This window comes from Zea mays, chromosome 6 (genome assembly GCF_902167145.1).
Source record: "Zea mays cultivar B73 chromosome 6, Zm-B73-REFERENCE-NAM-5.0, whole genome shotgun sequence".
Classification (NCBI taxonomy): Eukaryota; Viridiplantae; Streptophyta; class Magnoliopsida; order Poales; family Poaceae; genus Zea; species Zea mays.
Window position 1 is genome coordinate 154,678,600 of NC_050101.1, and position 26,530 is coordinate 154,705,129.

General features: G+C 43.6%; 3 protein-coding genes across 6 annotated transcripts; 1 reads left to right on the forward strand and 2 right to left on the reverse strand.

The window, feature by feature from the left end:
- Positions 1-20: 20 nt before the first annotated feature.
- Positions 21-14,646, reverse strand: LOC103630314 (probable inactive receptor kinase At5g58300). 4 transcript variants are annotated; one of them, XR_004850373.1, is made up of 6 exons: positions 14,156-14,646; positions 12,098-13,035; positions 10,615-11,047; positions 833-1,048; positions 439-484; positions 31-341 (listed from the first exon to the last, which is right to left on the reverse strand). XR_004850373.1 is itself a non-coding variant. In XM_020539544.3 (5 exons), exons 2-5 carry the CDS (start codon positions 12,225-12,227, stop codon positions 1,022-1,024), a joined length of 453 nt encoding a protein of 150 aa, XP_020395133.1. In that variant the 5' UTR covers positions 12,228-13,035; positions 14,156-14,633; the 3' UTR covers positions 31-1,021. The 4 variants fall into 4 exon arrangements, 1 of the variants encoding a protein (XP_020395133.1); XR_004850372.1 differs by having other exon boundaries at positions 21-341; positions 439-1,048; positions 14,156-14,645; XR_002262894.3 differs by having other exon boundaries at positions 31-1,048; positions 12,098-12,772; positions 12,904-13,035; positions 14,156-14,642.
- Positions 14,647-15,500: 854 nt separating this feature from the next.
- Positions 15,501-16,282, forward strand: LOC109940638 (proteasome assembly chaperone 2-like). The gene is made up of 2 exons (XM_020540244.1): positions 15,501-15,755; positions 16,082-16,282. Exons 1-2 carry the CDS (start codon positions 15,560-15,562, stop codon positions 16,147-16,149), a joined length of 264 nt encoding a protein of 87 aa, XP_020395833.1. The 5' UTR covers positions 15,501-15,559; the 3' UTR covers positions 16,150-16,282.
- Positions 16,283-17,388: 1,106 nt separating this feature from the next.
- LOC103631509 (RGG repeats nuclear RNA binding protein A) lies at positions 17,389-18,141 on the reverse strand. Its single transcript, XM_020540132.1, has 3 exons — positions 18,099-18,141; positions 17,775-18,009; positions 17,389-17,669 (listed from the first exon to the last, which is right to left on the reverse strand). Exons 1-3 carry the CDS (start codon positions 18,139-18,141, stop codon positions 17,414-17,416), a joined length of 534 nt encoding a protein of 177 aa, XP_020395721.1. The 3' UTR covers positions 17,389-17,413.
- Positions 18,142-26,530: the final 8,389 nt, after the last annotated feature.

Here is a 26,530-nt window from a genome sequence, read left to right on the forward strand (position 1 = left end):
ACAATAACGCAATATAATTACAATCTTTGATTGATGATTTTGTAGCTAACAAACAACGCCACCATCAGAAAGGACACGTCGATGAACAGACCAAAATCCACCTTTAGCTAAGAAATTTACTTGTTAGAAACCCCTAGTTGCAAATTCCAATTTAGCATAACTAAAGCAGTGAGGAGGCTTTCAGAAATTCAGCTTGGAAAACTTTTCCAATAAAACATATGCTTGCATTATGAGTTTTTTGTGAAAGTTTTCCAAGCGGTCTTGAGGATGTTGATCCCTATAGAACAACAATGTTGCACTGAAGCTTCTCCCCCACAATGCTTCTCCTCATGCTTCAAATCCTTGAGCAGCAGTAACATACAATTTAATAAGCAAAAATAGCAATTAGATAATGCAGGATGTATTAAAGAAACTATTGATTTAGTAGTTGATCATTACTTGTCTAACACAATCCAGCTTGCATGTGATTTCTTGCACTCAACAGCTACAACATCAGGAGAGCCGAAAACAAGATTATACCTCACATTAATCTACAGAAACAACAAATTAAGCACACAAGCATACAACAACAATAATAAGATGTAAACGAGCATTAGCCCCAGCTCAAATGTCTATATCATACACATCAATTTTCTTAACTCTAATAAATCACATTATCTAATAGAGAAGTGTTCATATACTTTTAGTTTTTAGGCAACTACTGCAAAACCAGAGAAACATTAACAAACTATAGGCAATAAAAACCATGGATTTAGGCGATCATTGTAACTAAAGTGAAAATGATTAGTGATACCAACAAACGTGCACATGAGCCAAAAACCAGAAATAATACCAAAGCTATGTGACGGGATGATGACAAGTATGATGCTACCGCCTCGCCCAGATGATGGGGTGTTGTGGCTGCCCTAACCGCGCCACCACCTTCTCTGCCACCACAGTTGCGGGGGCGGACCCTTGTCAGCCACAGACTTCCCCTTCTTCTATAGCTGCTGGTGGTGGGAAGAGCCCACCATCATCTTCTTCAAGACAACCAGCAATGCCTACAAATCTAAAAGCTCTAAGTCAGAAGCCTAATTGCTGAAGCAAATAACTCAACAACCGAAGACCCAAGATCCATGAAGTAGCAAGAAAAAGCTACTACAACAAATTGGAAGTGATGCTCGCCTAGTACAAACAACAGTACAACACAACAACCACACTAGGGGTTTTAATGCCAACAGGGAGGGAAGTACTTTAATGTTACTTGTAGGACCAACATAAGATCCTGAATTCAGAAACAAAATAAGAGGCTGGTAAGCAGCACCTGGACAAGGCACAAGGGTGGTGACAAAGCAGCACCCCTGTAGGTGAGGCACATCACGTTGGTGAACTCCCTTACACATGGTGTTTACAAACTCGTGTGTGGACTCCTTACCTACACTCCTAGTAGTATGAGAAATATGCTAAAGTATCCAACAGTACAAAACAACAAGAAGATGGATATTTCCCCTTCAGAAAAAATGAGCGAGGAGTTGAAAGGGAAATGTGCCCTTGGGCCATTTCTAAGTATTTTGGTGATTGAGTGCCAACACAAGTGGACTTACGTTAATCTAGGCAAAGTGATGGACAAAGTGCAAATCAAGTGAAAAGGTATGTTTCTAAGACTTAGTACATTGTTTTGGAGACTAATGTATTGTGTCTAAGTGGTGGAAACAGGAAAATTCAAGTTGGAAAGGAGATGGCTTTGTTCAGCCAAAGACAGCTCGGTCTGGGTGCACCGGACTGTCCGGTGGTGCACTGGACAGTGTCCGGTGCGCCAGGCCGGAGTCTGTCAACTGGCTGCTCTCGGGAAGCAATTAACGGCGTACAGCTATAAATCACCGGACTGTCCGGTGGTGCACCGGACTGTCCGGTGAGCCAACAGTCAGCCGGGCCAACGGTCAGCCGCAGAATCCGCGCGCGACGCGTGGCAAGTGCCAACGGTCGGAAGGGGCACCGGACTGTCCGGTGTGCACCGGACAGTGTCCGGTGCGCCAACGGCTCCGAATCTGCAACGGTCGGCTTCGCCAAATAAGGAAAGAGATCCGCACCAGACAGTGTCCGGTGGTGCACCAGACTGTCCGGTGCGCCAGGCGACAGAAGGCAAGAATTGCCTTCTTGAAATGCTCTCAACGGCTCCTAACTGCCTTGGGGCTATAAAAGGGACCCTTAGGCGCATGGAGGAGAAAACCAAGCATTCCTTGAGCATTGTTGATCACTCATACTTCATTCTTGCGCACTTGTTCGACATTCTTAGTGATTTGAGCTCTGTTCTAGTGAGAACCTCGAGATATTGTCTTGAGCTCAAGTCTTGATCTTATGTGTGTGTGTTCGCTGTGGATTTGAGTGTGTTGCTTCCCTCCCTTACTCTTGTGCTTCATATTGATTCTTATTGTAAGGGCGAGAGACTCCAAGTTGTGGAGATTCCTCGCAAACGGGAAAAGAGCAAAGTAAAGAAGAACACCGTGGTATTCAAGTTGATCATTGGATCACTTGAGAGGAGTTGAGTGCAACTCTCGTCCGTTGGGACGCCACAACGTGGAATAGGCATGTTTTGTACTTGGCCGAACCACGGGATAAATCCTCGTGTCTCTTGTGCTTGTCTTCATTGTGTCTATTGTGCTTCACAAGAGTTCTCCTCTCTACTCACTTGATTTTATTATTCTAACTCTTAATCAAGTTTGTGGTGTAAAGTTTTAAGTTCTACTGGATCACCTATTCACCCCCCCCTCCAGGTGCTCTCAATTGGTATCAGAGTCGTTCTCTTCAAGAAAGGGACTAATCGCCCGAAGAGATGGATCCTAAGGGAAAGGGGATGATGGTCAATGATAAGGAGAAGGAGTCCTTCGTCAATGATCCAAAAGATGACAAGCCTACTGACTCGGGCTCAAGCCACAAAAGAAAAGATGGGAAGAAGAAGAAAACAAGGCGCATCAAGGAGATCGTCTATTACGACGACAACGACGAGTCCTCTTCTTCCCAAAAAGACGACGACAACTACAAGAAAAAGAAAACGGTCAATTCAAACTTCTCTTTTGACTATTCTCGTATTCCGCAAAATGCAAATGCTCATTTACTCTCCATTCCACTTGGTAAACCTCCTCACTTTGATGGAGAGGACTACGGATTTTGGAGTCACAAAATGCGTAGTCACTTGTTCTCTCTCCATCCAAGCATATGGGAGATAGTAGAGAGTGGAATGCAATTTGATAGTAGTGATAGTCCCATGTTTATCAATGAGCAAATTCACAAAAATGCACAAGCTACTACTGTTCTTCTAGCTTCATTGTGCAGGGATGAATACCATAAGGTGAGCGGCTTGGATAACGCCAAGAAGATTTGGGACACCCTCAAAATCTCACATGAGGGGAACGACGTCACCATGCTCACCAAAATGGAGTTGGTGGAGGGCGAACTTGGGAGATTCGCAATGATCAGGGGCGAGGAGCCAACCCAAACATACAACCGGCTCAAGACCCTCGTCAACAAAATAAGGAGCTATGGAAGCACGCGATAGACGGACCACGACGTCGTCCGCCTAATGCTAAGGTCTTTTACTGTCCTTGATCCACATCTTGTGAACAATATTCGTGAGAATCCTAGGTACACCAAGATGACGACCGAGGAGATACTTGGAAAGTTTGTAAGCGGGCGGATGATGATCAAGGAGGCAAGATACGTTGACGATGCATTGAATGGCCCAATCCAAGAGCCTCAAACCATTGCTCTCAAAGCAACAAGGAGCAAGGAGGCACTACCTAGCAAGGTGGCACAAGTTGAGGCGGCGGGACTCAATGAGGAAGAGATGACCCTCATCATCAAGCGCTTCAAGACGGCGCTAAGGGGTCGCAAGGAGCATCCCAACAAGACCAAGACAAAGGGGAAGCACTCATGCTTCAAATGTGGTAAGATTGGTCATTTTATCGCTAATTGTCCCGATAATGATAGTGACCAGGAACAAGGGAACAAGAGGGAAAAGAAGAAGGCTTACAAGAAAGCTAAGGGCGAGGCACACCTTGGAAAGGAGTGGGACTCGGATTGTTCGTCGTCCGACTCTGACAACGAAGGACTCGCCGCCACCGCCTTCAACAAAGCGTCCCTCTTCCCCAATGAGCATCACACCTGCCTCATGGCAAAGGAGAAGAAGGTAAACTCTCAAAAATCCACTTATGCTTCTTCTAGTGAGGATGAGTCTAGTGATGATGATGAAATAGACTATGCTAGTTTATTCAAGGGCCTAGATAGAACTAAGATTGATAAAATAAATGAATTGATTGATGCTTTGAATGATAAGAATAGATTGTTAGAAAAGCAAGAGGATCTCTTATATGATGAGCATGATAAGTTTGTAGAGGCACAAAACTCCCTTGCGTTAGAAATTAAAAGAAATGAAATGCTCTCTTATGAATTGTCTACATGCCATGACTCTATTTCTAGCTTAAAGAGCATAAATGATGATTTGAATGCTAAGTTAGAAATAGCCAATAAATCAACATCTTGTGTAGAACATGTTGCAATTTGCAATAGGTGTAAAGATATTAATATTGATGCTTGTAGTGAACACCTAGTTTCAATTTCTAAATTAAATGATGAAGTGGCTAGTCTTAATGGCCAACTTAAGACTAGCAAAAATGATTATGATAAACTAAAATTTGCAAGGGATGCCTACACGGTTGGTAGACACCCCTCAATTAAGGATGGTCTTGGCTTCAAGAGGGAGGTCAAGAACTTAACAAGCCATAAGGCTTCCATCTCCATCAAGGAGAAAGGGAAGGCCCCTATGGCAAATAGTATTCAAAAGAACCATGCTTTCTTATACCATGATAGGAGTTGCAATGATGTTGTTTCACATGCTTATGATTCAAATGCAATGTTTGCTTCTAGTTCTTCTATGCATCATAGAAATGTGGCTAGAAAAAATGCTATGCCTAGAAGAAATATTGTTCATGTTCCTAGGAAAGCAATGAATGAACCTTCTACAATTTATTATGCTTGCAATGCTTCCTTTGCTATTTGTAGAAAGGATAAGAAGGTAATTGCTAGGAAATTAGGGGCCAAATGTAAGGGAGACAAGACTTGCATTTGGGTCCCTAAGACTATTGTAACTAACCTTGTAGGACCCAACATGAGTTGGGTACCTAAGACCCAAGCCTAAATTTGCCTTGCAGGTTTATGCATCCGGGGGCTCAAGCTGGATTATCGACAGCGGATGCACAAACCACATGACGGGGGAAAAGAGGATGTTCTCTTCCTACGTCAAGAACAAGGATCCCCAAGATTCAATCATATTCGGTGATGGGAACCAAGGCAAGGTGAAAGGGTTAGGAAAAATTGCTATTTCATCCGAGCACTCTATTTCTAATGTGTTCTTAGTTGAGTCGCTTGGATATAACTTGTTGTCTGAGTCAACTTTGTAATATGGGATATAACTGTTTATTCACGAATGTAGATGTGTCTGTCTTTAGAAGAAGTGATGGTTCATTAGCTTTTAAGGGTGTACTAGACGGCAAACTTTATTTAGTTGATTTTGCAAAAGAGGAGGCCGGTCTAGATGCATGCTTAATTGCTAAGACTAGCATGGGCTGGCTGTGGCATCGCCGTTTAGCACATGTGGGGATGAAGAACCTTCACAAGCTTCTAAAGGGAGAACACGTGATAGGTCTAACTAATGTAACTTTCGAAAAAGATAGACCTTGTGCAGCGTGTCAAGCAGGCAAACAGGTGGGAAGCTCTCATCATGCCAAAAATGTGATGACCACATCAAGACCCCTGGAGTTACTTCATATGAACCTCTTCAGACCTGTCGCCTATCTAAGTATAGGAGGAAGTAAGTACGGTCTTGTTATAGTTGATGATTTTTCCCGCTTCACTTGGGTATTCTTTTTGCAGGATAAATCTGAAACCCAAGGGACCCTCAAGCGCTTCCTAAGGAGAGCCCAAAACGAGTTTGAGCTCGAAGTGAAGAAGATAAGGAGCGACAATGGGTCCGAGTTCAAGAACCTTCAAGTGGAGGAGTATCTTGAGGAGGAAGGAATCAAGCACGAGTTCTCCGCTCCCTACACACCACAGCAAAATGGTGTGGTAGAGAGGAAGAACAGGACGCTACTAGACATGGCGAGGACGATGCTTGGTGAATTTAAGACGCTCGAACGGTTTTGGACGGAAGCCGTGAGCACGGCTTGCCACGCCATAAACTGGGTCTATCTTCATCGCCTCCTCAAGAAGACTTCATATGAGCTTCTAACCGGTAACAAACCCAATGTGTCTTACTTTCGTGTATTTGGGAGCAAATGTTACATTCTAGTGAAGAAAGGTAGGAATTCTAAGTTTGCTCCCAAAGCTGTAGAAGGGTTTTTGTTAGGTTATGACTCAAATACAAAGGCGTATAGGGTCTTCAACAAATCATCGGGTTTGGTTGAAGTCTCTAGCGACGTTGTATTTGATGAGACTAATGGCTCTCCAAGAGAGCAAGTTGTTGATCTTGATGATGTAGATGAAGAAGACGTTCCAACGGCCGCAATGCGCACCATGGCAATTGGAGATGTGAGGCCACTGGAACAAAAGGAGCAAGATCAACCTTCTTCCTCAACAATGGTGCATCCCCCAACTCAAGAAGATGAACAAGTTCATCAAGAAGAGGCGTGTGATCAAGGGGGAGCACAAGATGTTCATGTGATAGAGGAAGAAGCGCAACCGGCACCTCCAACCCAAGTTCGAGCGACGATTCAAAGGAATCATCCCGTCGACCAAATATTGGGTGACATAAGCAAGGGAGTAACTACTCGTTCTAGATTAGTTAATTTTTGTGAGCATTACTCCTTTGTCTCTTCTATTGAGCCTTTCAGGGTAGAAGAGGCCTTGCTAGATCCGGACTGGGTGTTGGCCATGCAAGAGGAGCTCAACAACTTCAAGAGAAATGAAGTTTGAACACTGGTGCCTCGTCCCAAGCAAAACGTTGTGGGAACCAAGTGGGTGTTCCGCAACAAACAAGACGAGCACGGAGTGGTGACAAGGAACAAGGCACGACTTGTGGCAAAAGGTTATGCCCAAATCGCAGGTTTGGACTTTGAGGAGACTTTTGCTCCTGTGGCTAGGCTAGAGTCAATTCGCATATTGTTAGCCTATGCTACTCACCATTCTTTAAGGTTGTTCCAAATGGATGTGAAGAGCGCTTTCCTCAACGGGCCAATCAAGGAGGAGGTGTACGTGGAGCAACACCCTGGCTTTGAGGATGAACGGTACCCCGACCACGTGTGTAAGCTCTCTAAGGCGCTCTATGGACTTAAGCAAGCCCCAAGAGCATGGTATGAATGCCTTAGAGACTTTTTAATTGCTAATGCTTTCAAGGTTGGGAAAGCCGATCCAACTCTTTTTACTAAGACTTGTGATGGTGATCTTTTTGTGTGCCAAATTTATGTCGATGACATAATATTTGGTTCTACTAACCAAAAGTCTTGTGAAGAGTTTAGCAGGGTGATGACTCAAAAGTTTGAGATGTCGATGATGGGAGAGTTAAGCTATTTCCTTGGGTTCCAAGTGAAGCCACTCAAGGATGGGACCTTCATCTCCCAAACGAAGTACACGCAAGATTTGATCAAGCGGTTTGGGATGAAGGACGCCAAGCCCGCAAAGACTCCAATGGGAACCGACGGACACACCGACCTCAACAAAGGAGGTAAGTCCGTTGATCAAAAGGCATACCGATCAATGATAGGGTCTTTACTTTATTTATGTGCTAGTAGACCGGATATTATGCTTAGTGTATGCATGTGTGCTAGATTTTAATCCGATCCAAGGGAGTGTCACTTAGTGGCCGTGAAGCGAATTCTTAGATACTTAGTCGCTACGCCTTGCTTCGGGATCTGGTATCCAAAGGGGTCTACCTTTGACTTGATTGGATATTCAGACTCCGACTATGCTGGATGTAAGGTCGATAGGAAGAGTACATCGGGGACGTGCCAATTCTTAGGAAGGTCCCTGGTGTCGTGGAGCTCTAAGAAACAAACCTCTATTGCCCTATCCACCGTTGAGGCCGAGTATGTTGCCGCAGGGCAGTGTTGCGCGCAACTACTTTGGATGAGGCAAACCCTCAGGGACTTTGGGTACAATCTGAGAGTGCTATCCGCATGGCGGATAATCCTGTTGGACACAACCGCACAAAGCACATTGACATCCGGCATCACTTTTTGAGAGACCACCAGCAAAAGGGAGATATCGAAGTGTTTCATGTTAGCACCGAGAACCAGCTAGCCGATATCTTTACCAAGCCTCTAGATGAGTCGACCTTTTGCAAGCTGCGTAGTGAGCTAAATGTCTTAGATTCGCGGAACCTGGATTGATTTATAGCATACATGTGTTTTATGCCTTGATCATGTTCCTTAATGCATTTTGTTGTTTATTTATGGTGCTCAAGTTGTACAAGCACTCCTCGGACCTCACAAGTCCATGTGCACTGATGCACATATTTAGGGGGAGATGTGCTACAACTTGACCCTTTGAGACTAACTGTGTGCTTGAGTTTGCTTAATTTAGTCTCAAAGGAGGTTTGAAAGGGAAAAGGTGGACTTGGACCATGCAAGACTTCCACTGCACTCTGATGAAAGAGTAACTGATTCCAAGTTCATCTTTGTCCTCTTATTGCCTATCTACTCTTAGTTGAAGATTTTGGTGAGGCAATGGGGTTAAAGGGCCAAAATTGATCCTGTTTTGGTGCTTGATGCCAAAGGGGGAGAAAATAAGGCCAAAGCAAGAAATGGATCAGCTACCACTTGAGAATTTTGAAACAGTAGAGTTAGAGTTTTTTTGTTTGTCAAAATACTCTTGTTTGTCTCTTATTGTCAAAAGTTGGTCTCTTGTGGGGAGAGTATTTGGTTATGGGAAATAGGGGGAGTTTTTGAAATCTTTGATCAATTTCTCTTGGAACAACTCTCTTTATGTCTCAACAAGTGTGCTTGACTTAGAGATAGGAAATTGAATTTGATTTGCAAAAACAAACCAAGTGGTGGCAAAGAATGATCCATATATGCCAAATTTGAATCAAAACAATTTTGAGCTCTCATTTGTATTGATGTTGCACTTCCTTTAGTTGCTTTTTATTGTGTTGGCATAAATCACCAAAAAGGGGGAGATTGAAAGGGAAATGTGCCCTTGGGTCATTTCTAAGTATTTTGGTGATTGAGTGCCAACACAAGTGGACTTATGTTAATCTAAGCAAAGTGATGGACAAAGTGCAAATCAAGTGAAAAGGTATGTTTCTAAGACTTAGTACATTGTTTTGGAGACTAATGTATTGTGTCTAAGTGGTGGAAACAGGAAAAATCAAGTTGGAAAGGAGATGACTTTGTTCAGCCAAAGACAGCTCGGTCTGGGTGCACCGGACAGTGTCCGATGCGCCAGGCCGGAGTCTGTCAACTGGCTGCTCTCGGGAAGCAATTAACGGCGTACGACTATAAATCACCGGACTGTCCGGTGAGCCAACAGTCAGCCGGGCCAACGGTCGGCCGCGGAATCCGCGCGCGACGCGTGGCAAGTGCCAACGGTCGGAAGGGGCACCAGACTGTCTGGTGTGCACCGGACAGTGTCCGGTGCGCCAACGGCTCCTAATCTGCAACGGTCGGCTTCGCCAAATAAGGAAAGAGATTCGCACCGGACAGTGTCCGGTGGTGCACCGGACTGTCCGGTGGTGCACCGGACTGTCCGGTGCGTCAGGCGACAGAAGGCAAGAATTGCCTTTTTGAAATGCTCTCAACGGCTCCTAGCTGCCTTGGGGCTATAAAAGGGACCCCTAGGCGCATGGAGGAGAAAACCAAGCATTCCTTGAGCATTGTTGATCACTCATACTTCATTCTTGCGCACTTGCTCGGCATTCTTAGTGATTTGAGCTCCGTTCTAGTGAGAACCTCGAGATATTGCCTTGAGCTCAAGTCTTGATCTTATGTGTGTGTATTCGCTGTGGATTTGAGTGTGTTGCTTCCCTCCCTTACTCTTGTGCTTCATATTGATTCTTATTGTAAGGGCGAGAGACTCCAAGTTGTGGAGATTCCTCGCAAACGGGAAAAGAGCAAAGTAAAGAAGAACATCGTGGTATTCAAGTTGATCATTGGATCACTTGAGAGGAGTTGAGTGCAACTCTCATCCGTTGGGACGCCACAACGTGGAATAGGCAAGTTTTGTACTTGGCCGAACCACGGGATAAATCCTCGTGTCTCTTGTGCTTGTCTTTATTGTGTCTATTGTGCTTCACAAGAGTTCTCCTCTCTACTCACTTGATTTTAGTCAAGTTTGTGGTGTAAAGTTTTAAGTTCTACAGGATCACCTATTCACCCCCCCCCCCTCTAGGTGCTCTCAGGAGTGGCAGTGATCATCATTGTTCTAAGAGTTCATAGTTTGGGGACAGGGACAATGGTCGCATTGAGCGGAGGAGGAAGAACTGACGTCTCCTCTCTAGTCCTGCTCAAACTCCTTAGCAGCGGCGAATGAGGATTCCATCAGTATCATAACAGCAGAATCAGAAATGGCAAGAGAACAAAGCGGTTAGGTAATGAGAAGTATTCTCTAGAGGCGAAATAAAAAATCCAGTCGAATAATGAGGCTTACCAATTGTGGGTCGTTCGTTGGTGACTCCCCCTCGACTGATAAATGGAGACAAAAAGGAGCAAGCTTTATGATCTCTGATGCTCGAGTACCAAGTATTGCTTGAAAAACACATGCATAGTCATAGAAGATGAAAGACATTTCAATTAATCCAGAAAAGCATAAGCGTTCATACTTGAGCCACACCGAGTGAAGGTAAGCCATTCCGTGTGCAGTGGGTGGACGTGGGGCGTGGACATGAGCTGGGCAAGGCCGAACTCGGTGACACAGGCGCCGAGTTCCTGTGAGAGAAGGATGTTGCTTGACTTGATGTTCCCGTGAATGAACTTCCCGCCGCTACCCACGGAGTGAAGGTAAGCCATTCCGCGTGTTGTGCCCAGAGTTATCTTCACCCTGGTCTCCCAGTCCAATGGGGTTCTTCCAACAGCTTTGTTACCTGGATTTTACAATCAACAATTAGTCTGCAACCAACTACCATACAGTTTCATTTCCATAGAAATATGTATAATGAGCCTAGTCAGACTTTCAGACAATAAGTTAGCAAAATAGGTGAAATAACTGAAAATAAAAGTGGAAACATCACAGAAGCAAAACTTGAAATGCACCTTTCATTTGGTGACCCAGTCCCAAAATCTCAGTAACCAATTAAATTTGTGGTATCCAAGCAAAAGAGAACATGTCCATACAGACAAATTAAATGAAAAAGAAATGAAAGCAAACTCAGGTGTTCTGTCAAAAATATATCAAAAGTCCTATAGCCCTCCTAGTAAAATCACACAGTTTCCAGTTCATGGTGATTAAGTAGATCAGCCAAATGTGTCTAAACCTGATTAATAATATGCAACACAACATTAACCCATGTAGTGCTACTTGTACCCCCAACTGTCCATGTCGTTCTTGCAGATTAAGTAGGTAACAGAAAAGCAAGGCAGCACTATGAAACCACCAATTATTCTTTTGCATTCACTGCAAAGGCCAGAAAATTTCAGTATCTCAAAAGCCCAAAATTCTAGCCACAAGAGCAGGTCTTTTTAACTGTTTCTAGGGAACTCCAGAACAGCTATTGGAATCCCAAATACCAAATGATTTGAGGAAGTTATATGTCAACATCCTTTATAAAAAAACTATGTTATATTCAGAAGAATAAAAACTAAGGACTGAAGATAGTACATCTGGAGTGTATGTCTATGTTACAAATAATAAATACCTTATTCAGAAAAAAAATTACCTTATTCAGAAAAAAATTAACTAAGGAGTAAGGACCAAAGATTATAATTTACATAACCCAGAATTAGAGAGTTCTCTACAATCGATGTAAAGCATCCCCACTTTGAGAATTCAAGTATGCGACCCCCATCTGGATTATACTTTCAAGTTGAAGTAGCAAATAGCCTCAATTTTGAAAACTAAATTTCAATCTAACAATATGACATGTAAGAAAATGTAAAATGATTCAGACAGATTATTTGAAATGAAGGGGACATACCATGCAAAGCAGCACAAAGGCTACCTAGTGGGACATAGTCATACACCAAGAGCTTCTCATCCTTGGAGTAGTAGTAAGCATGCAATGGGACAGTGTTTTGATGCTGGCAAACCTTGCCAATTAGCTCCATCTGCTGTTCAAATTCCCTCTTTCCCGCCACCACTTCTTTCAATCTCTTGACCACCACTGTTGTTCCATCCTCCAGAACAGCTTTGTACGTAGTCCCATAACTTCCTTTTCCAAGGACTTCAGCCAAAGCCCTCAATAGATCCTCCAAGTCAAAATTATATGAAGAGCCCTCAAAGAAAAACAGTTTATTTCTCTCTGCTTCTTGAATACCACTGCTGTTATATTCCCTCTTGGATTTTTCTCCCCTTTTACCTGCAATTGCCTTTCCTTTGGATGAAGATGATCCTACGCCAGACACTGCATTTTTCTTTCTTTTGAAAATACATACCAAGAGGATGAGGAGTCAAATTTAACATATCAATCAGCACATATATGGAAGTACAGATCTAAGCAATAGCACATGCACCCATAGATAGCTAGAGAGTTGGGAGCAGTTTCTAAAAAACAAAGATATGCCGACCAAACTATCAGACAAGGGTGACGCACAACTACCACGACATACTTCTTTGTCTTGCTCTTTATCTCCTTGACATTTGAGTCATTAAGCTGTAGAAACAAATGAAGTAGTTTATATGCATATGATATTAAGAACAAGTAATGCACGTCCATTGAGTAATCCTGTTTAAGTGCGTAACACAAGCAGACTTCTGTTTTTTGGTTAAAGAGATGATGAATACCCTTGGCATAGTTAAGGCTCAAGCCAGCAAAGAGTTGTCTCCATCGTTGGCACCGAATGATGAGCAAGAGACCCTGAAAAGTCCCTCTTATACGGAAGCCATCACTTGATTTTGAGACTGCTTGCTTTGAACCTGAAGGGACAAAGTCTTATGAGTGGTGAACAAACAGGAATCATAGTCAAAATAAAATTTAATAGATTATCAGTGCATGGAATACAAGAATTGCACATGCATTTGTCTCCGACCAACATCTACTGGATAAGTGAGGGTTTGTCCAAATAGACCAGCGGCTAAAGCTCCGCAAGAGAGCTTCAATATAACAGAATCCTTGTTAATCCTATGGAACTTAAGATTTCAGATCTTCATATATGTAGAACTTTAAGCCAGCATATGGAAGAATACCAATAAGAGTTGGGCCTGCAATTCATTTAAAGGATCTTTAATCCTACCATCATGTTGTAATAATATAATCTAAATAAATACTACAAACATCTAAGTAATGTAATTTAAACTAAAATTTTCAGGATATTCATATGGTAACTCATGTTAAATTAATATGTTAAACCCAGGCAATAGTGTTTATGTTCAACTATTGAACCAGCACTTGCATTTAAAGTAACTAAACACGTATAAGTAGAACTTTAAGCCTGCATATGGATGAATACCAATAAGAGTTGGGCCTGCAATTCATTTAAAGGACCTTAATCCTGCCCTCATGTTGTAATAATATAATCTACATAAATACTACAAACAGCTCAAGTAATGTAATTTAAACTAAAATTTTCAGGGTATTCATATGGTAACTCATGTTAAATTAATATGTTTAAGCCAAGGCAATAGTGTTTCCGTTCAACTATTGAACCAGCACTTGGCATTTAAAGTAATTACACACCTTGTTTTCAGCAAAACCAAGAAAGAACCCAAGATGCCTATTTGGTATAAACCTAAGCCATTGTCAAGCAAAGTTATCCCCCGCGTCCATCGAAGGTGGTTGTATGGTGGTCTATCTCTGTCTTCAATAATTTCTATCTCTGTGAGTAAAGCAGGGCATCTTTGACATAAAATGCTCTTCGACAAGTCACCCCTTCGCCTCCCAGATGATAAGCTAGAAGAGGAGGAAATGAGTTGAGATTTGAGAAAAAGGAAGGGCCTTGAGTGCCGCTGCAAAGTCATCCCCCACGTCCAAAAGAAGTTCCCCAATTCTTAATAACCAAAGAGTTGCACAGAACTAAGCGATTGGAGGGAAATTCACCTCTGCTCACCATGGTCCCAAATCCCCATGCACCTCGGCATGACAGCATTAGGCAATGCAGGTTGAGAACCCCACGCGTCGGCTGACCATCAGGCTTGGTCGCCGCCGAGCCAAGCCGCATGGATTCCTGAACGCCTCAGGGAGCCATCAGCAAGGGTCGCCATCCGGCTAACGAACCTGGAGGTGGTGGCAGCGGCGTCTGGTTGCGAACGAACCTTTAGGGGGGCTACGACCCACGCGCGGCGGACGGAGGAGCGGCTACGGCTCGCGCGTGGGGAGGCGGTGCTGCGGCGGCTACAAAGGGAGTAACGAGAGACAACAGGTAGGGTTGTTCGCGCGGTGGATGCTCAGAGGGTGCGAGGTGCACGCGGAGGTGGGTAGCGAACACGGACAGTAGAGATTATCGGAAGGCAGAACCAAAAGGAGGCAGACTACCCTTGCAGCCTTAATAAGTAGTAGAGATATATAATGAAAATGTCAAATTTGGTAAATAGACATGTCATATGCATAGTACTATCATATGAGAAGTGCGAGAAGGATGTGCAAATCAGACATCATTAATCTCAACTTCCCCATCCTTTTTACTAAAAAATGAACAACATTATTTAAAGGTACTATGCGCTGCTATTGAATAAGCAGAACCACTCTAGATATCTGATAGACAAAAGAACTAAAAATTACATCCATGGCAACACGCCTTCAAATTACTAATTTCAAAAATTTAGAGAGAACACATCGATATAGAATAAATTAAGAAGAGCTAATCATAAGGCTCACCAATTTCTCCTTTGAATAGTAACAGATCTGAGGCAAGCCTACAGCTAATGTTGCAACTCAATCAACAATAGAATCCACAAAAAGACCACTTGTGTACCTAGGAATATAAAGCACGGCTATTTAGACAACGTACCAAAATTAAACTGGCTTACAAACAGAGGGAGTAACTGGCAGCCACAACAGACAGTGAACAACCTAGCGTATACTCCATTATTGGGAAGATAGTTTAAAGAACTTCTGTTTTTTCATATTATGCGCAGTCATTTAATTTATAGTATTAAACCTAGAAGTATCTTCTGCAAAATGCACAGGGACTTGAGAGAGGAAGGAAAACATAAAACAAACATGACGGTCAGGGAAACAACAGTGACTCTGATTATATCAGACTGAAGCAGGTGAAAAATATCAGATATATACCTTCTTGCCCCGTTCTTCTCTTTCAGCACTTTCTTTCTTTTTCAAGTCCTTGTCAGAGCCCTACAATCGTTCAAAACCGGTTGTGACCAACATGGGTAAAAAAGAGAGGAAAGAGCAGTATGCACACACGTAGCGTACCAGCTTGATAAACACTTCATCGCCATCCTTTTTAACTAACAGTTGGTTTGTTTTAACCGATGCCCTACGATTATGTTTGGTCTTCCGATCACCCGGACGCAGCCAGCGTTGTCGATTGGCAACGTGGGGCAGCTCGCCGTCGACCTTCTCATATCCTCGTCGCGGGCGAGGTGGGTGGCCTACCTCGACGAGTCCTCCGTGCTGCCCTGCGCCGGCAATGACGCCTTCGGCCCTGACGCCGTCGGCGACCTCGCACTCGCTCTCGAAGGTTGGGTGCTCGATCCTTGTTGTCACTCTGTGCTATTCCATGTTGTTTCAGCATTGCTGCTTGTGTTCCTTCGGTTAGTCTCTTTATTTCCTGAGCACCAACTGCTCGATAAAAATCGTTAGCGCTCTGCTGGCGCTGCAAACAGCTCTGTTATGCGCACAAGATGTCTGATGGAGTAACCTACTGAGTTTCAGTTAGAGTACGATGGCCCTTAGTATTTTTCGTTTAATCTACACACACCTTAAGTTATAAACATACATCGAGTCAGTGTGTGTAATGTTGATACACAATTTAGACTGACCACCTCTCTCTCTTCCTCTTGGCAGCTTATGAATCTACATCTCATAAGCTGGCTTTCATTCAGCAAAGGTCTCCAGTTACTACAGTACGTTGATCTCAGCCTTTAGTTGTATGGTGGTATTGGACCCTGTTTACTTCAATCTAATTGATACATATTTTCTTTTGTAATTACCTTTTGGTTGGGACAAGGAAAATGGATAAAGCTTTAGCGCCAGTGTGCCACTGTATCTGATAACTATATTCCATCTTTCTTTGTTAAATTACACGAATACATTAATTTGCTTTGTGTTGTTAACTTCAGACTATGTGACTTACAAACTTATATCAGACTGAAGCAGGTGAAAATATCAGATATATACCTTCTTGCCATGTTCTTCTCTTTCAGCACTTTCTTTCTTTTTCAAGTCCTTGTCAGAGCCCTACAATCGTTCAAAACCGGCTGTGACCAACAGGGGTAAAAAGAGAGGAAAGAGCAGTATGCACACACGTAGCGTACCAGCTTGATAAACACTTCATCGCCATCCTTTTTAACTGACAGTTGTTGCATGGCCTGTAGCTCCTTGTCAATTTCAACTTTTCTCTCCTCAGCCTTAAGGGAGAGTAAAGCTTTTTGTTTTTGCTCCAGTACCTTTTCATATTCCTCCAGAGTCATCTCCTGCGTCATGGTCGGAGCAAACATCATTCCACATACTACTTTATTTTGATGCAAAAAAACATCCCAACTTAATTCCAGCAAGTATGCAGGTTCTGGATTGATCAAAGCATCATTTTTTCTCTAGATATATCAACTGTGCAACAAAAACAGTTCATTCAATATTAAGTGGCATCACATCACATCTGATGCATCAAATCATGAACTGGTATGAGTGAAAATGAATATCAACAATCCATTTCTTTTGTGTGTGCTACAGTTGGTCATATCCAGAAACATTGAAAACAGCGAATCAATGGCTCACCATAGTCAAAGTTAGGTGCTAGTACAATATCTGAGATACAACATGAATCTCGCATAACTGGAAAACTGACGTAAAAGCATACACTCTAATATATGGCCATTGCATTTGGCAGAGAAGAGCAAAAAGTAATGGATCGAAAAGCAGAAGAGACTCTAAATACAAAAATAATGCAATCACCAAGAAGCGCCCCCATGTTGGCATTGTGGCACAGCAGCACTGATTTTAAAGCAAAAGGTTCTAGAATAAATAACTATACTACCGAGCAAGGATTGACATGAATGAAACTAAAAGAATCACAAAATATTTCCACCAGTCTACTACACATTTTTCCATATATATAAACAAATGTTAAGAACATTGTAAGTGTCACAGTACCCAAAATCACAAGACGTGCTAGGCAAGTTAAAGGGTGCTACCATCACCCTTACATAATGTGCTAGGCATACTACAACCATACACATTGCAACGCGGAATATGGTAGCAAGAGCATCTTAGTACAAACCAGAAATATACCTTATCCTCAGGTTCCTTTTCTTGTTCTTCATTCTCCGCGCCCTCCTTGTCCTTCTCAACCTTAGACTGTGGTGCATCTTCAGGTTTCTTCTCATCCTCCACCACGGCAGTAGTTTCCTCAGGATTAACAGCATCCACAGTGTCCCTATATGCCACACACACCAAAAGGTCAAAACTCTACATCTTCATCGTAGTAACTTGAGTGGTTCATCAAACCACATATTGAAGACTGAATAGCGACAATCTTAACTGTTCAAGGCCTTCATCAGTTGCAGTTCCCCAATTTCCACGCCCAACCCCTTCACGCTTCATCCCGTAGCCACGGCCAGTGCCGCTGTGGCGCTCATATGCCCGGCGAGGACGTCCGAACTCATTCCCAGCCTGCCCATCGTTGTACCCACCACGTCGCCCACCTCCACGGTAAGGCTGGCGGGGCCCACGGCCCCTCTCTGCCTGCCTACCCTCACCATTTTCAAAATAATACTCTAAAACTCCGAGGTTGAGACGGCATCACAGGATCTCAAAATCGGATAATTCCAACCTCGACATTGGAAGCGTATCGCTATAGGCTCACCAGGTTGCGCGGGCAGCGGAGGCTTGGTGGGCAACTTGGCCATGGTTGTCGTGGGGGATTAGGGTTTCAAGAGTTGCGGTGGCGGTGGCGTGAGACGATCGATGAGGGGGAGGAGGAGAGGGCATGGAGGCGGAGGTGGTGGTGGTGGGCGGTGGGGATGCAGCCGTTACCGCGACAGCGGGAGAGGAGGTGCCCCATCGTCACGTTCGGCAGCGCGGCGATGGGGGGAGAGAGGTGGATTGAGGCGGCGTCGGTTGCAGCTGCGAAGGATGCGGGGAGGGGCGGGTGGGCGGGCAGGTGATGCTCGACGAACGGACGGTGCAGCGGGGGCAGGGGTGGTGCTCGACGAACGGACGGTGTAGATTAGTGGAAGGCAGAACCAAGAGGGGCAGCCTACCCCTTACATTCTTAATAGTAGTAGAGATATATGAAATAAAACAGTTGTGATTGCCTGCTTTTGTTGATTCTTTCCCTTAGCCCTAAAATAGGCCTATATTGTCACTAAGTACTTGATTCCTCCGAGGGCCTCAGGTGCTTACATTACATCGCTAAGTGCTACGGAACATGATGGGTCATGGCCCATGGGGCTTATACGGCTTAGTGACTCGAGACACAATAGGCTCTAGGGGCATATACGACTAAGTCTTTTCCCTACAGTAGGACTTGGTTCAGCAGTAAATATCAGCAACACCAATATGACACTCAATTATAGGTAAAAACAAGTCTTTTCCCTACAATAGTTTTGGGCTTTTGTGGGATGACCTTTTCTTTTGCTTGATATTTTAGCTCCCTTTGACGTATAATCGCCTGATTTCTTCTAAATTGCGCAAGCGATCAGATGTCTGGGTATATGAATCTCCAGTAACAGGGTAGGTAGGTTTGAAAAGGTTTCACACGAATTAAATTATATTTTTGTTTAGTTACCATAACAAGTGCATTTTGTCTCTTAGAAGACATCCGATAACAAGTGCATCCTAAAGACATGGGTTCGCTAAAATGAATGTTTGTTGGACTTCTAGCCTTTACTCGTGAAAGCCTGAATACTCACTGAACTTTCATAGCATCAAAGGTCCAGGACTGATAAAGATGTATGTTGCAGAAACATAAAAGAATGTTTAGGATATTTTGAAAAGGTATGGAATTTACACAGCCGAGTAATTGTCCGAAACATCAATAATTTTTCCCCAGTTTTTCCACTTTCAACCTTAGGCTACATCTGCAGGCCCATGTGCCATTTTATTTGATGAGGTTGGTTCCCTCGCTCCTGCACGAGGATCCTTAGCTGATTCTAGCGGTGTTATGGTTATTTCTCAGGTACCATAAATTTTGTCCCTTCGGGCATGTTCGTTTGCAAGGGATAAATTTCCCAAGTGGACCTAATCCAGAGAGGGATTGAGTGAATCCCTCCCTTTCACTCAATCACCTTGGGGGTTTAATCCCTTTATATGGTTTAATCCCTGCCTTAAAAATCTATTCGGTTAATCCCTGTAACTATGTTCGACCCTACGCTGTCATGCCAGACAATTGAATAGCAGCGTCAGCCGTTAGACCTCCCTCCACCAGGCAACCAAAATTGCTCAGTTCAGCTACCGGATAGCTTGATTGTGTTTCATTGTTGTTGCCTGCTATTGCCTAACATGTTTGAAGAGTTTAGCTACCATGTTTCACGCCTCCAAGATCTTGTGTTTTAGCTGGTGATCATGAACTATTCAGTCGGTGATCTTGTTTTTCACGCCTACCATGTTTAGCCGGTGATCATGTGTTTCAGCTGCCAATCTTCAGTAACATGTTTGAACAGTTCAGTTGTTGAATAGTTTGAAGAACACTGCACACCAACAAACCGTCAGTTGTTGCCTACTGCAGAAGGTGACATTAAGATTTGCATGTATCCTCCAGTTAGTGGATCACAATCACATCATCTCAGGATTAGGTTTCAGAATGCAGAGAAACTGGGTTCATATATGATTCCTGTTTATATATACTTAACATCTTGAATTATATACCATTATCTACTGCCTTTTCGAGAGGACCAGGAATTATATATGCCATTTTGAAACAGGATTAGGTTTCAGAATTCAGAGAAACACATGATCATCGGCTGGTGAGTACTACTGCAGATTAGCTTGCACAGATCACCATTATATACTCCCTCTAACACAAAAGTTTGTAATTTCTCATTCTTTAATGAGTCAGCAATTTTAGGTTTGATCAAATATAAACAAAAAGGTTAGTACTAACATTTGTAATAACATAAGCTAATTCAGTATGATGTTAGACTGGCACTGAAAATGACATTTTATAATCACTATTACGCCGATGGAACTAGCTTCTTCAGCTTTTGACATAGGTAAGTACCGTGCCGGTCGAATTGAGGAGGTGCCGAGCAGCCACACCTAGTTAGAAACAACAACCAACAGGAACACTATATTAATTAATTTCCAACGAACCAAGTAAGATATCTAAAAATCTCATCTCCTCCCAAGTGAAGTGTGCTCATTTATTTAAGATATTTAACAAAAGCCCTCCCCTCACACTCTCTACCAGATGAGAATACTATTGTTTGGCTTCACCTCACTCCACTGCAGTGCTGGGTTGGGCGGCTTTTTACAACAAGCAATTTACATCAAGCAAAATCATGAGCAATTTCACATAGCAACAGCTAATGCCAAGCCTCACTCTATAAGTTGGCATAGCAACAACATGAGAAACAACTGTGTTTACAACAAGCAACACATAACAGAACATCAACACGCTGATGTCAGAAACTCAACATCGACGCTGCCTGGCAGTGTAAAATTACATTTTTTGTTAGAAAATACATCTAGACAAGTACAAGTAAAGATATGTACTCTTAACTGAAACACTAAACCCATTTTTCTGCAAAGGTGCACCATTGTGTTACTAGACAAAACACCTACATGATGGAGTGGTGGTGTCACTGCATTCTGTTTCTTTATTCTTTCTAGTGGCTTCTTGTTGTCATAACGTTCCAAATAAGAGAATAAATAAATCAGCTGGTATCACAGAAAGATTCTAGGAGAAATTGAACGCAAAGCTTCTTTTTTTCTTAACACGAAAAGGTGCAGCTAAATGAGGGCTGCCTAAACAAATAAATCAGCAAAGACAAACATTTGAGGGTTGAGAGGCTTCCATGAGGACAAGTGGATAAGAATCTAAGCAATTTAAGCGAACATTAAATCAAGCATGCCAAATGGGATTGAGAGTTTCACCAAAAACTAAATTCTAAAGTACCATATCCCCTCTTTTCCATTTAGATTCAGAAAATCCACACTCCCTGATTATACTCCTTTTCATCTAGATGTTTTTTCACAATAAGGAATTTTAATGTGCTCACCAAAAATCAGACACTACTACAACTTTTCCAGAATATCACATATGATTATTAAACATCCTATTCTGCAGAGCGCAAAGGCTTCCACACCAACAACACAACATTTTTTGTCTCCAAGTCAATGAAAAATCTCTGTATTTTCCAATTTATCTCCACAAATCAATACTTCGTAACTTGCCACAAACAGCTACATAGATATTTCATTTTAAGAAAAAAACTGGACAACATTTTATGTCACTTGAAGAACTTTGTCTTCTCATTTACATCAGTTCTCCTATTGTTTGCCTGCTAAGATCTATCCAGCACAGTAATCTAGCGTCTATTTCTTAACAAGAAATTCTTTTATAAATTTGCAGTAGCTTACCTGCCTTCTTTGCATCTCGTTCACTTGTGTGGTCACCACTGTAGCTACTCAAGGCGATACCGGAGACAAAAATACACCCACAAAATCCCAGCACAACAGCAACAAGGAGGCACCAGCTGGACAAGAAGCTAGACGATAAATAGATCAACGAATGTCATGAAGATGCGCTGCGTGACCTTGACGATAGATGGCGCAAAGTGGGTCAAAACTAATTCCCATTCAGACTGTAAGTACTATAGATCGGTAGCCAAACTGCATGCCAAATGTCCTAAATACTTCGGATCACTCACGGTGTCCTCCATCATCCCGAATCTCCCAAATACTCTGGATCGAAGAAGAGACGCAAGAACCAAATCAAGAACCCTAAATGCCCTAGATGCGATAGAAGAGACATGGACGAAGAAGAATACTAGTGAGAATGTCGTCAGAGGAGGAGATCGACGCCGCCAATCTCACGTCCTTGAGACCTTAACACCGTCGTCGCCACCACCACCGCTTCCTACCCTTCTCACGCGTTGCCCTATGGCTCCTCCATGTGCGCTCGACGGGAATATTTCCACCGTAGAGGTCGGGCGTCATTCCCTAGCCGACGTGACGAGGAAAGGCCGGTTTCATCCGGTATGCAGCCCACACGCGAATTAACCGAACACCTATTTTCTTGTGACCGGGATTCTTTCCAGATGGAAGTGATCCACGAGGGTTTGGACTAGATCCCGGTCGAGAACAAGCTAACCGAATAGGGCCTTAGGCGGTGTACATGATAAGTAGACTCATATTGTTGCTCTACTTTTTTGTCATATAAGAGTTAAGCGAGAATTGATAAGACCCTGAACATCCTTGTCGGTGTGCTGGAGTCCAAGGAGATTTTTTCCAATGCGTTCTTGGCACAAAAGTCCAAGTGAAATTACTTTGCTAAGAATAGCAGAATCATTGAATATGTTTACTTGCAAATAGTCATTTGCTAAGAACAGTTACCAGGGCCAGAAGCACGCCACACAAGTAGGGGCGCGCGGTAGGTACTAGTACCATTAAGTGCTTTGAGATGTAATTGCCCATGGATGTGAGTGGATCTAGGGGCTTATAATGCTAATGCCTTGCGATGCGAGGGGTCTCAAGGGCTTACGTAGCTAAGTGCCCTATGACACGAGTGGCCCTAAGGGCTTATATTGCTAATGCGCCAGGACATGAGGGGCCTTGAGAGCTTACACGACTAAGTGCCTCGGGACGCGAGAGGCCCTATGAGCTTATATTGCTAAGTGTCCCAAGGCATGAGGGGCCTAAGGGCTTATATCAATAAGTGCCCCAAGGTGTGAGGGCCATCGATTGCTTATACCGTTAGGTACCCTAGGGTGTGAGGGGCTCTAGGGGCTTATACTATTAAGTGTTATAGGGTGCTAGTGGCCTTACGGGCTTATATTGTTAAGTGCCCTAGGTGCGAGGGGGTAGTGGCTTGCTCCTATACCCCACATTATGTGGTCCAGTAGGCTTAGCTAGGAGCACCTTTGTATAAACTGAAGTTAGTATTGGGGATCTTCACTGGTTAAGGCCATGAGAGGCACCCTAGTTGTGGGGCCTCAAGAGTACTGACTGCCATACTATAGGCCTAAAAGTCAATCTCTAATACAAGGATCCTTAAGTGTGTCATGGCAACAACCGAGGGTATGCTCCTCTCCAGGTGCTAATAGGGGGCCCTAGGTTCGTCTCAAAGGCCCACTCTTCTCGACGCCTCATAAATCAACATATGGGAACCTTGGATCCACTCTTCTCACGTCCTAGTTTGACCCTTTCATTGTGCTATTGAGCCAGCTACCACATATCACTTTGACCCTCATCCTTTTTTGTCCTTGCCCTAGTCCCTTAAGCACCATAGGGGGTCAATTTCTATGTTTTTGGCCCCCGGGCGCTAGGGCCAGTGAACCATGAGGGTGACCTAAATCTAGGGTTCCTAGTTGTAGGAAACTATGCACTAGCCTTAGGGCCCTTGGTAGTCCTTTACCTTGTGTATTGTGCTACTAGGGGCACTTAAGGTAATTGGGCGCGTAAACCTAGGGTCCTTAGCAATACAAGAGCCTCGAAAGGTTGTTTCTTATTCTAAACCTTAGAATAGAGTGCTAGGACCATGGTGGAATTGTTAGGCCCCAGAGAGTAAGAATGCCCTAGAGAGGTGTCACCGCACACCCAAACAACAAATTTCATGACGCATCTGAGGCCCTCAGCATCACAAGGGCCATGAAGGAATGTCCCTTTGACCCTAGGTGTCACACCCGGGTTCTAGGGGCAACCAAAACCTGGGTGTGAGAATAATAACCAAATGTGCTAGGATCAAGTCACACACATATGATGACACATGGTACAGAAACAAATGCCACATTATTAATATATAACGGAGTTCTGTACAAAATAGTTAAATAATTACATCATACGAAGACAACGATCCAGCAACCACAGTTGACTGGGAGACGATGGCCTAGACCACTCGCGAACTCATCACATCATTCTTCATGCACCTTATCATGTGGTACATGTCCTTGACCTGGGGGATGTGAGTACAGAAAGGGTGAGCTCTGAGAGCACCTAGAGGGGGGTGAATAGGTGATCCTGTAAAACTTGAAACTTAATCCACAAAACTTGATTAGGAGTTAGCACAATAAAACCAAGTGGCTAGATAGGAGTTCTTGCAAGACACGATAACCACAAGAAGATCAATCACAGATAGACACAGTGGTTTATCCCGTGGTTCGGCTAAGTTCAACACTTGCCTACTCCACGTTGTGGCGTCCCAACGGACGAGGGTTGCAATCAACCCCTCTCAAGCGGTCCAAAGACCCACTTGAATACCACGGTGTTTTGCTTTGTTTACTATATCCCGTTTGCGAGGAATCTCCACAACTTGGAGTCTCTCGCCCTTACACTTTGATGTTCACAAAGAAGCACGAAGTAAGGGAGGGATGAGCAATGCACACAAGACACAAAATCAGAGCGACAATACGCACACAAGTCACAACACGAGCTCTCAACACAACTCAAAGAGTTCTCTACTCAAATGGAGCTCTAGTTGCTATCACAAAGAATCGAATGCACGGAATTGAAGTCTTGGTGCTTAGAAATGCTTAGAGAATGCTTGGTATTCTCCTCCATGCGCCTAGGGGTCCCTTTTATAGCCCCAAGGCAGCTAGGAGCCGTTAAGAGCATTCCAGGAAGGCAATTCTTGCCTTCTGTCGCCTGGCGCACCGGACAGTCCGGTGCACCACCGGACGCTGTCTGGTGCGGATTTCTTTCCTTCTTTGGTGAAGCCGACCGTTGGCGGTTCAGAGCCGTTGGCGCACCGGACACTGTCTGGTGCACACCGGACAGTCCGGTGCCCCCTTCTGACCGTTGGTTCTGCCACGCGTAGCGCGCGGATTACGCGGCCGACCGTTGGCTGGGCCGACTGTTGGCTCACCGGACAGTCCGGTACACCACCGGACAGTCCGGTGAATTTAAGTCGTACGCCGCCGATGATTTTCCGAGAGCGGCCAGTTCGCCAGAGCCAGCCTGGCGCACCGGACACTGTCCGGTGCACCACCGGACAGTCCGGTGTACCCAGACCGAGCAGACTTTTGGCTGCTTCGAGCCAAGCTTTTCCAATTGAATTTTCTCTGATTCTAGCACTTAGACAAACACGTTAGTACACAAAAAACAATGTACTAAGTCTAGAATCATACCTTTGTATTGATTTGCACCTTATCCACAATTTGGCATAGTTTATCACTTAATCACTTGTGTTGGACACTAAATCACCAAAACACTTAGTAATGGCCCAAGGGCACATTTCCCTTTCAATCTCCCCCTTTTTGGTGATTTATGCCAACACGATAAAAAGCAACTAAAAGAAGTGCAACATCAATGCAAATGAAAACTCAAATTTGTTTTGTTTCAAATTTGGCATATTTGGATCATCCTTTGCCACCACTTGGTTTTGTTTTTGCAAATCAAACTCAATTCCCTATCTCTAAGTCAAACACACTTGTTGAGACATAAAGAGAGTTGTTCAAAGACAAATTGATCAAGGATTTCAAAAACTCCCCCTATTTCCCATAATCAAATATTCTCCCCACAAGAGACCAACTTTTGACAATAAGAGACAAACAAGAGTATTTTGACAAACAAAAACTCTAACTCTACTTTTCAAAATTCTCAAGTGGTAGTTGATCCATTTCTTGCTTTGGCCTTATTTTCTCCCCCTTTGGCATCAAGCACCAAAACGGGATCAATTTTGGCCCTCTAACCCCATTGCCTCACCAAAATCTTCAACTAAGAGTAAAAAGGCAATAAGAGTACAAGGATGAACTTGGAATCAGTTACTCTTTCATCGGAGTGCAGTGGAAGTCTTGCATGGTCCAAGTCCACTGTTTCCCTTTCAAACCTCCTTTGAGACTAAATTAAGCAAACTCAAGCACACAGTTAGCCTCAAAGGGTCAAGTTGTAGCACATCTCCCCCTAAATATGTGCATCACTTGCAAATGGACTTGTGAGGTCCGGGGGGTGATTGTACAACTTGAGCACCATAAATAAACAACAAAATGCATTAAGGAACATGATCAAGGCATAAAACACATGTATGCTAGAAATCAATCCAGGTTCCGCGAATCTAAGACATTCAGCTTGCAAAAGGTCGACTCATCTAGAGGCTTGGTAAAGATATCGGCTAGCTGGTTCTCGGTGCTAACATGAAAC